An 11,727-nucleotide genomic window follows, 5' to 3' on the forward strand; every position below is an offset into this window, starting at 1 on the left:
CCGAACTTGCCTACCCCTGGTCTAGACCAACAAAAGCTGATTGGTTTGAAAGTGATCTATCTCAGGCCCTGTTTACACCTGGTATTAAGATGCATTTTTGTCAATGGAATTACAGGAGAAGGGCATTAAAAACAGGTGCAAATAGGGTATAAAACATTTTGAGCTTGTCCACTTTCAAATACTTTCAGAGGTAGTAGAAAAAAACATTTGACTGGATTACATTTGTAGTGTAGTCTCAAGTGGTCGAATGTGTTCAAATAGCCACAAAAGACCACCTACTCTCCCCTGACCAACCATGTTATGGGACATGTTTTAAGAAAGTGCACCAAAACAATGAATTCCAACTTCGCTATGTTGTGCCAAAACACAAATTATGATCGAAATTGCCATTACCATTCGTATTATTTCCATTCACTTCCTTTCCAGGGGTGTCCAAAACCTCTTCCTAAAGGGCCACTGTCCTGCAGAGTTTAGCTCCAACCCTAATAAAACACATCTGAACCAGTTAATCAAGGTCTTCAGACTCACTAAAAACTTCAAGGCAAGTGTGTTGGAGCTGGATGGAGCTAAACTCTGCAGGACATTGGCCCTGTAGGAACCCACCCCTGGTCAAGACAAAAATTCGAACACAAGTGATCACAGGAGAGGCATTTAAAATGCATGTTAAGGTCAGATGTAAATGGTAATGCATCCCATTCGTGATCAGATCACTGAAAACGCTTCTTAATACAAGATGTAAACAGGGCCTCAAACTCATGTACAGTCTAACAATGTGTTAGACAAAAAAATAGATATTTTGCACGTAACATGCATTTTGTATCTCTAGGGTTCCCTTAAACAAATACTCACATACGCTAACAGTGATAAGATCAAGACAATCTGTCCCAAGCCTCCTAGTTATTATCTGTTTTCTTGGTAAAGAACAACCTCCTCAACAATAGCTGTCCTAGGAGACAGTAGATGCTCTTGTGAGCAGATTCTTGAGCGGCCAAAACAAACATCTTCACACCTGATAAGCTGCAATGAGCTCTTCTTCCATCCGACTCAGTCTGGCGGCGGTCTGTTTGCTCTTGTGTGGTTAACCAGGGGATTGGGCCGACGGGATGGGGGCTGGGGGTTGATGAGGGTCTCTTACCTTTCACCAGAAGCATGGTTGTCAACTCCGATGAACCAAACTGGTTTTCCGCACGGCACACGTAGCTTCCCTCATCCGAACGGCTGGAGTTAATGATGCGGAGGTTGTTGTTCCGAAGCAACATGATCCTGTTAAAAATGGAGTATGTAATTCATCTTCCAGATAAAATATTTCCCCACCCTTTAGAAGATGAAATAAACAAATTAGCGTAAAATAAAAATAATGATTACAAAAATGTAATGACATGAATAACCTGTAATGAAAATGTAATATTTGTTTCTAAATAATAATGAAATGTACCATAAGTACCACAGTACACATTTTTAGCACCATGTTGTTCTCTAAAATACCTTAGAATTAATATGGTAACCATTCAGTACCATGATACAAAGTGGACCCCATAACAAATATTTTGAACAGTATATGTATTTTAAAAACAAACATAATTTTAATTTCTTTGATTAAAAAGTGTGCTTGTGCTATACCATTTTTTTTTTTACATTTTGTTAAATAATGCAAACACACATTCTAATTTGCTTTAATTGTGTCTTCGGTATGGGAATTATTTTTGGGGACACTGTATATCAACATTCCATGGTATTACCATACAGTATATCACTGTATATACCATGGGACCACCACTGTACTTTATTAAGACACTATAGTGTATAGCCTATAGGCAAGCATTGCATTTTAGTCTTCTGACATTCTCATGTGTAATTGTAAATATGTCATATACACCACCTCAAACATATACATACTATATACAAAAATATACAAAACTATTTTCAAGATTCAGGTTGTTGAAAAGCAGACAAAAAATGTCTGAACTCAATCTCGGAATGAACCGGCAAAAGTCATTGTACTTACACCCTATGAACAAGTCCTGTCCTTCATTGACATTTTAACATCTATATTTAAAGATTATATTGTCAATAGAGTCATTAAAAATGTTAATTGACTGATAGTATCTTTTGGTGAGGATTAGTATGTTGATGGCTATCAAAAAGCCAAAAGCCAATTAACTGTTTAAAGCAATGAAAGGGCCGTTAATTTGAACAGTTTGAAGATGTAAGAGTATGGCTAATGTACATTTATATCAATTAGCTTATACTTAAGTCACAGGCAGGTCTTGAAGTGAAATAGCTGGTGTTGGTATGAACAGAATGCTTTGATGATTAATATGCTCACCCAAGTATACGGCACGTCAAATGGCCTTAATCGGAATACTGTTAATTTGAGCGGAAGTCAAGATGAGATATACTCCTAATGACATTTAATTCTTTCTGAAACCAAGAGAGAGCAGGAAGGCAAATTGAATTTAGCATAGATAACTAGAGTCTTGCTTTTATCTTATCGCTCGCTCTCATTCACTGTTCTAAGAGCAGTTTCAGAGAGCACCTCTGTGCTGCCCTCATATAATGAATTAACTTCAGACAAAGACAGAAGTCATTTCTTGTCTGAGGTCCAGGAAAACACAATGGAGACATAAAAAAAAAAAAAAGAGTCTCACTCTAAAGAGACCACCTGAGAACTCAGACAAATGAGCAACAGGCTCTTGGTTTTCTCATAGCTCTTAAAAAGCCATTGTTTAAAGTGACATAAAGTGAATGCACTAAAAAAGTTATCTCAAACTCAGATCTCTTTAAGTAGATTAAAAAGCCACTGCGTTCACACTGTTCTTGTGGACTCACATCTTTTCTTTCTTTCTTTTTGGTCCAGTTTAGTTGTGATTGGGTCTCAGTTCACTCTCAATTCTCAATTCATTTGGAGTGCTCACATTTAGGGTATTGTTTAACAACTGAAATAACTTTAACTTTAACTTTAACAATAACTTTGTAAACCTATTCAGATCTACTTAGACCATTTGTACTTCCTCTTTCTGTGGAAACAAGCAACATTTAAGCCATACTTTTCGCAAACTGCTCTCGGAAAGCTGGAAAACTAAACACTAAAATGGGGTTATTATTGTTAAAACTAAACCTTAAAAAAATAAAAAAATAAAACAATAATAATTATATATATATAATGAATAAATAAATAAATACTTTAAATAAAATAAACACGAGTTGACGTAAAATATATTAAAATATTAAAAAGTAAAGTTCAGCTATAGTTGCCAAGCCAAGATATAATGTCTTATTTTTCTTTTAGTTCAACTTTAAAAAAATTCAAATGAAAATGGAAAATATAATAATAAAAACTAATTCAAAGTATTAATAAAGAGAAAAATAGCATATAAATGACACTACAATAACACTGGCCTAGAATGGATTCAGACAACCTTCAGATAGTTCAATGATGTCGATGTATATTCTGGTATTTTTTTTCCCCCTGCTTTGATTAGCAGAGGTGTGTCAATGAATATTTACATAGCAATCATTTTTATTAAAATTCAATTTCTGCCTAAAACTAACAGTCTTCACGAAAGGGAGCTGTCAGTCTAATTTCTTCCCCATTAATTTGTCTAGTAATGTTTGGCTTTCATATTTACAGCATTAAGCACCCTGATCCAGCAGACGCTGATGAGAATTGGCAGGCAGAAACTCACAGAGGCGTGTCAAAGTGTAACCCGTACATGGAAAATTCATAAGCAGAAATCAACTAAGAGACGTTCCTTCAAGTAGGAGAAGGCGAGAACCCACATTCGACAAGGACGTGGAGCCATAAAGGACGAGCAGAGACCTGGTGGGTATAAGCAATATGCAAATGAGCCTTCGTGACGAAGGTAGTAAAAATGAAATGTCCCCTTAGAGCCACCTAAAATATATTTTAGGCCACTTGATGCAAAGAACTCGCTCTACTCGGGAGAAACATCTTTGAGAACAGCAGCGAATGTGAAACATTCATATGCTGTACAAGAACGGCTGGATAAACACCATGGAAAACATCACAGAACATAATCGCAGGCTTGTTTACAATGGACCGATTTTCCATTTCCCTGATTAGGGCTTCTTTGCCGATGTTAGTGAAGGATTGACCACAGGGTTTTGAGAGTGGCTGCCCATACTTTCGAACTAATGGGATTAATACTTTTCATTTGGAATACAAAACCCTTGAACATTAGCGGAAATCCATGTTAATTACAAACCTTCATTAACTCCACACAGCTGTCAATGTCAGATAAACGCAGAGCAGTTTCGATCCCACCCCTGCTAGTCTCACGATTGAGCTTCTCTTCATCTAGAGACGTCTTCCTTGGAAGCAGCTAATGTCAGAAAATCCTTTCACTAAAGTCACCCGCGTCCAGTCAAATATGTCTGTAAAATTAATTTCAATGATCGTCTGACTGAAAATCCATTTTAAAGGGTCATATGATGCGTTTTCAATTTTTCCTTTCTCTTTGGAGTGTTACAAGCTCTTGGTGCATAAAGAAGATCTGTAAAGTTGCAAAGACTAAAGTCTCAAATCCAAATAGATATTCTTTATAAAAGTTAAGAGTCAGCCACACCTACCTAAAACTTGAACCTTAAACCTCATAAACACATTTCATTACACCAAATACTGTTTTTTTAGCAGCATCATATGACCCATTTAACAACTCAGCTGAAGTGGGAAAAGAATGGCTCCTTTAGCATTCAACAATGTAGTGTGCCGATAGAGTATTCGAAAACAAGCAATGCAATTCTCTCTTGGATCTTCTACCGTAAACTGTAGCTCACGCTCCATTTCATTACATATCTTTTCATAACGTTGGTAGCACAGATCTGATGATTTTAAATCGGATTACTTTGTAGCTTCCTAAGGCGTGCATCACTAGTGTTTATTTTTAAGATTTGGGATTTAAACAGACTCTACAATTCAGCAAATATCTCATCCGACACTGTTTGTGCTGCAGACACGAATTATTCCACAAACCATGCGAGTTGTTGAGCAGAGGTGTGTTATTACTTTTACAATCCATATCTGGTGGATGATAAAACGGAAGAAAATCTCCTACACTAACACTGAAGGAGGAACACAAGCCATATCTATGCACTAGAACATAAGAAAATGTTGGGTTGGACTTTTTTGACTTGGGCCAGAAAGCAACCATCTGGCCTGGGTAACATAGCTGACATTAAAATTATGGGGGAGATGATGTAGAGAGAGTTTTATTAAACTATGAATTAAACCCAATACATGAAACAAAACATAAACATTAACAATGAGCTTGGCTTGACTATAAACAATGACCTGACACATGGACCATGGAACAGCATGCGTACTTCAATACACAACAAAGTAGCATGGCAAACCTGAGGGCTTAAATATAAAATTTGCATGGCATAAACAACCAATGGGACTAAAAACATAACCATTATGAACCAATGAGAGGACCGAACTAATAACAAGATAACAAGACAATGAACCAAAGAAAACATGATGTGATAAATGAGTTCCGCTAATGCTCACAAATGAGTACTTTTATAACAGCAACAATTAATTCACTGAAATCTTAAATGTTAAAATGTATTCTTGTATATGTAGGCACTGTATTAAGCAGTATGTTAATTATTGAATGAAAAAGTTGCTTCATGGAAATGCCTGTGAATTTGTCAATTATTGCTTCCAATCCACTTCATCTGTGATAAAGCACGCAAACAGTGCGCAAGAGTCACTATGGGAAACAGAAAATGTCCAACTTGGCGAACCATTCTGGTAACACTTAAAGGGGTCATAGGATGCCCATTTTCCTCAAGTTGATATGATTTTTAGGGTCTTAATGAAAAGTCTGTAACATAGTTTGTTTAAAATTTCTCAATGGTAGTGTAAAAAACACCTTTTTTACCCTGTCAAAAACAGCTCTTTTCAGATCAAGCCGTTTTTGTAGCATTTTCCTTTAAATGTTAATGAGCTATGCGGACCCCGCCCCTCTCTTCCGAGCTGCTCTCAGAGAGACTGTTTACTTTAGCCGCATTCATCGTGAAACTTGCTAATTACCACATTATTAGGAAAGGCGATTTGCAAAGATTCATTACAAAACATTATACTCACTTCTTCTGTAGATGAGGCTGGATCATGAATGATTCGCGCGAACATAGACACATTTATGTAGATCGGGGGCGCATTCCCTTCAGAAACAACTGCGAGTTCAGCGGCTCAGATGTCATGAGTAAATGACGAGTGCTATGTTCATTATTACATCCAACAACAGAACACCTCAATCGCTTAGGACTCATTCTTGTCTACATCTGCTCCGGCGGTGAAACAATGGCGGACTGATGACAGCTCACTCAGGGTGGGTCTAAGGTAAGCCACCAATCCAGTCTGTGCTGAAACACTACTGTCAATCAAACTATTGTGGGAGGGGCCTGTCTGTGTGATGTCACACAGACAGGCATCTGAGATCGGCTCGATTTGAGAAAGGGGAAAACATTTAACCAGATTTAAAAAAAACACTGGGTGGATTTTTATCATTATAGGGTGGTTGTGTACACACTGCCAACACACATTTCAGTTCAAACAACTTGTAAAAGTGCATGTAGCATCCTATGACCCGTTTAAAAAAACAAAAAAAGATGGCTCTTTAAAGTTCTTCACACATATTTAGAAACCTTTTTATGCTGAAATGGTTCTTTATGTTTGAGTTTAGGATTCTTTATTCCCACCCCTTTTTTTTTTTTTAATCTGTAACTCAAAATATCTTTCAACTATCTGGAGCTCAGCCATCCGACTACATGGACTGTCATTCTGTGTGTTTTTCCTTTTTAATTTTTTAACAGAGCTTCTAAGTGCAACCAGCTCTGTTCAGCTGAGGATACTTTTCTCCTCTTCTGCACAAAGCAATTATGTGACAGAGATATTGAATTATTGATGATCCATATTGTTAGAGTTTTCAATTATTACTTTGGCTTATGCATAAACATGCCCACTCACAAAAACATCAAAGCTATCCCATGACTTATCACCTTTTTTTTTTTCCTTTTATCATTGTGAATAACTCACATACAGTTTATTCACAATGGCTACGTTTGGCCTTCACAAGCATAACAGCTTCTACTTAAACAAATGGAAGAGATACACTGTGACCCAGACAGATGCTGTCTGACTCCATGACCTCATCATCTGAGGAGAAAAACTGAATCTCGATTACACCAAAATACAAACATTATGATTTTATACATGTTTTATTCATGATTTCATATGGTTTTATTTGGCTCTTAAATTTATTAATTTAATGTCATGTGGTGTAAGTAAAAATATTTTCTTTACAGCTTGAATACATATAAGTATCATTATTATTTTCAAAAAGGTTTATTATTATTATTATTGTCGTTATTATTATTATTATTAGAAGTAGTAGTAGTAGTTTTTTCATGTATGTTCGTTGCACCACATGACACTGATTTGGTCAAAAGTGTTTTTAATTATAAAAAAAAAAAAACATTATATGGCAAGCAAATTAATGCTATCTTTTTAAGCGGGTCATCCTTTTAATAAGCTTTTCCTTAATTTTTTAAACCATGTTTTTTGACTATCATAATACTACTACTACTACTACTACTACTAATAATAATAATAATAATCTTATAAGATGTCTATTCAACTAATGGTATTTATTAATTGCATTTTTTTCTGAATAAATCAATTGATTTAGATAAAAACACTAGATCATGTCTTTGACCCAATATTCAGATGTAGCTACTTTACAGAGTCTCTCTTAGTGCAAAATGTCCTTCATGCTAGTCATAGAAGATATTGCAGCACTAGAAAAACAAAAAGAAGAAAAATAAATAACCATATCTGCCCTTGCCATGTCACAAAAAAGAAAATACAATAAATTGCCGCACAATATATCAGATCACGCTAGCTCAAAGTCCATTCATCACCTTGTTACCTGAAGAACCGAGCATTCTTGGGCTGTTCACTTCTCCCATCTATCAGTAGTCACTGTGTACAAACAAACATCTATCACATGGCAGACAACATAATTTCAAATGTGATCTGCACCACTTTATGAACGATTCCATGGCTGACCTCAAGAACACTTTGTTCTGACTCAACTTTATCTTTTACTGTGGTGTGTGGCCGCTGGAAGGGCAAATAGCATCTGAATGCTGGTTACACCATTACTTGTGAATTATTGATTTGAGAGCGTGGAACTGCGGCTTGATAAGCAGCAGGAAGTGAGGAAGGGTGTCAAGGTGAGAGCCGGATTTGTGCTGCATGTGGACATTTTTAGCGTCGCTCTGCGGTCTGAGTCGAAGCCCGTACACACGTGCAGTTGTGCATTATGACTGGACTGGGGCTGTTGGGCTGGCGAAGCCATTTTGCAGGACAATTTGAAAAGAGTGCAAATCCCTGTGGCTATTTCTCAGAATAAATTGCCTGCTTTGCAACAGCACCACTGTCAGCAGAAAAGCCCGTAAATAATTTTGCAGCGTCCACTTGCAACCGAGCATGACCTGTGGTAAATATGTGGTGAATTGGGGACTCGGGGTCTTGAGAACCTGTTAGCTAAGGTGTGTTCAAATTTATTTGTATGTGTGCAGGGCATAATTTTTATTATGAAGTGAGGGAGTATATTTCTGTTTCACTGTTGGCAAATGCTTTGCAACTTGTAGAGAGACAAAGTTGGGTCTCTGTGACCTTGTTTTTACCCCAGAATTAATAATTTGCTTAATAAAAGGCAATAAAATGGCTTGACCCTGTAAAGCCTGACATATGAAATAATAGTCTGAAAAATCTTTTCAGACTATCCTTTGTTAATCTGTCTATCTATCTATCTATCTATCTATCTATCTATCTGTCTGTCTGTCTGTCTGTCTGTCTGGGGGAAGAAGTTTTCATATGTTTTTTTTTTTTTGTGTGTGTGTATCATATGTAATGCATCCGGCTTTAAAATAAACAAAAACATATATGGCTCATATAGTATGATATAGGAGAATATGGAACTCAAACTCCAACAAGAAGAAGAAGAAGAAAAAAATAATAAATACATTTCATTCAGAGGCCCAACATGAGCAAAAATATGCAATGTGGTGCAGTTCTTGATATTTTTATGGCCAAAATGGAAATCTTATATTTTGTAATGTAAACTAGTGAGATCTTTCTAGCAGTATAGCTGACAACTTACATGCATATAAATATCAGTTTTCACTCTATATCAAATGTTAATTATTTTATGATCAGAGCTTTGTAGTTTTTATTGTGGGGGGCAAAACATATAATGCAATATAATAAAATGTATTCTCCTGTTTAATTTATAGAAATCAGTAAAGATTTCACAGCAAACTGACAAGTGTACCATGATCTGAAGGGGGACATATTTTAAAATTATACTAAAACACCCTTACAATATAAATTATCAATCAGTTGACAGATGGCCTGTAGAAGATTGTGTACAACAGTTTTTTTTTTTCAGCAAAGTTTTGATCATTTAGAGACCTTAGAAATTTGCACCTTAAATATGATACAGTAGGCTTTATAGAGTTAAGATCTTTTGTGAATTTGCATCTTATTATGAAAACAGGTGAACCTTTACACTGGTTACAAATTAGTGCAAACTTATGCAATGCAAATGTCAGCATTGACTTTGAACATGCATATCCTTTAGAAAAGAGAATCTGGGGAAAGTGTAATAGGAATATGTTAAAGTACTGAAAATCTTTTCAGAGACACATGCTTCATAAGTGTTGCAGGTTTCATCACAGTCTTGGCAGGAGCAAATTAGCTCACGATCGGTGCCAGTGGCACACGGCATTCAAAAGCTAGCAAGGTGTGAATTCGCAGGATGACGACACTCAAAAGTGTGTGAAGAGAGAGAGTCTATCAGATATAAACATCTAATACTAGTAGTCACAGGTCTAACGTAAAACACAAATACAAAGTTATAAAATGTAACCAACCACATTATGCATAGTTTAATTCATAGGGATAGTTCACACAAAAATAATATTATTTCATAATTTATATATTTGTTTCAGCCATTTGTGTCCATAAAATGAAGGTCAGTGGGGTCCAAAACAACTTTTGACTTCTTATTGTACAGCGAAAAAAAAAAAAAAAAAGGGACAGGGATATTTCTCAAAATATCTTCTTTTGTGTTCCACAAGACAACGTAAGTATTGTAAGGTTAAGGTGAGCAAATGATGACAAAATGTTTATTTTTGGGTGAATTTTAAGATAGAATATAGCAAAATATATAGGTTTATCAACCTTTAAATGGGAGGACACTTTTAATATCTCTTTCTGTTGACATTGAAGGCTGTGAGTTCAGTCAAACTGTGACTTCGTTATTTGGTAATATGGCTAATTATAAAACGACTTTTTACGCAGTGTTTCTTTTCTGCTTCCTATTTTTTCCTATTTAGCTTATTTTATAAACCATCACAACACAACCAATGACACCATGAAAATAATATTATTTTTTTCAGATGAATAGGTCCTTGCGTCTAGACGTGTCTGTGGTGAAGACTCTCAGTTATTAAACAGCAGTCCTTTCACAGACTTGTAGCCTACAGCGCTCAACGGAGGCCGATAATTTCAGATCTGTCACTCATGATGAGTGACACGTCTTCTCCATCAAGAGCTTGTACATGGGCTAGCGCTCATTTTCCTCATGCTGATTTAAGATTATGCATAAATGAATGGCTACAGTGGATGAGCTATCAGCCAACAGGCTCTACAATATTATGGCTCATACAAGCTATATTTTAATTCTAATGAGGTTACATGTACAAGACTTTGACAGACGAATAAAGCAGCATGTTATACATTAACTGACTCAGAGGGGTTACATTTAACCCTGCATTCTGTTCTAGTGTGTATGTTTTAAAATGTCTTCCTTTCCACAACATCTTCGACTGTAAAAAGGACAAAAGACTGAAATCTCCTTAATAAATGCAATAAGCATTTTTGGACTGAGTATCAGTGACCATACCAAAACAAATGGACAACTACACATATAAAAAAAAAGTTGAAAAATCATGCCAGTAATGCACTGTTAACTTCATTACGCACACTTATTATGTGGCTTCTTGAAACGTTTGATTCTGATTGGTCAAAAGCAGCCTTGAGCAGTTTTAATTAGTATTAATTTTTTTATAATGACCACTAACTTGTACATTTAACTGTAATACATAGCATCATACTGGTGCTACTTTAATTTTGCATGATTCTACATTCTCTTTTTTGCATATGAACACAAGTTTGAATATTTAATTGAGATGGTAGCGGAAAGCAACAGTAATGTTATGAAATATTATTATAATTTAATTAATTTTGTAAATTTGAATATATTTTCAAATTGAACTTATTCCTGTGACCGAAAAGCTGATTTTTCAGCAGCCAATACGCCAATTTTCAGGGTCAAATGATACTTCAGAAATAATTTTAATATCGAATTGGTGCTCAAGAAATATTATTATCAGTGTTAAAAATGGTTGTTCCGCTTAATAGTTTTGTAAAAACAGCAGTACATTTTTAAAACTTATTTTATGAAAAGTTAAAAAGAACAGCATTTATTTGAAATTAATTTTTAAAATTTATTTTTGTAAAATGTAAAAGTCTTTACTGACACTTTTGATCAATTTAATGCATTCTTGCTGAACAAAAGTGCAATAAAAAAAAAAAAAAATAAATAAATAAATAAAATAAAAAAATAAATA

The 11,727-nt window shown here is 35.4% G+C and overlaps 1 protein-coding gene across 1 annotated transcript in view; it reads right to left on the reverse strand.

Annotated features, from left to right (window-relative positions):
• Window positions 1-11,727, reverse strand: part of LOC107684615 (contactin-5-like) — a 132,102-nt gene that overhangs the window by 39,008 nt on the left and 81,367 nt on the right. Inside the window, 1 exon segment of the mRNA XM_016480915.1 lies at window positions 1,136-1,263. Coding sequence (XP_016336401.1) covers window positions 1,136-1,263 — 128 coding nt within the window.

This window comes from Sinocyclocheilus anshuiensis, unplaced genomic scaffold, assembly GCF_001515605.1.
Source record: "Sinocyclocheilus anshuiensis isolate Anshui unplaced genomic scaffold, SAMN03320099.WGS_v1.1 scaffold41, whole genome shotgun sequence".
NCBI lineage: Eukaryota > Metazoa > Chordata > Actinopteri > Cypriniformes > Cyprinidae > Sinocyclocheilus > Sinocyclocheilus anshuiensis.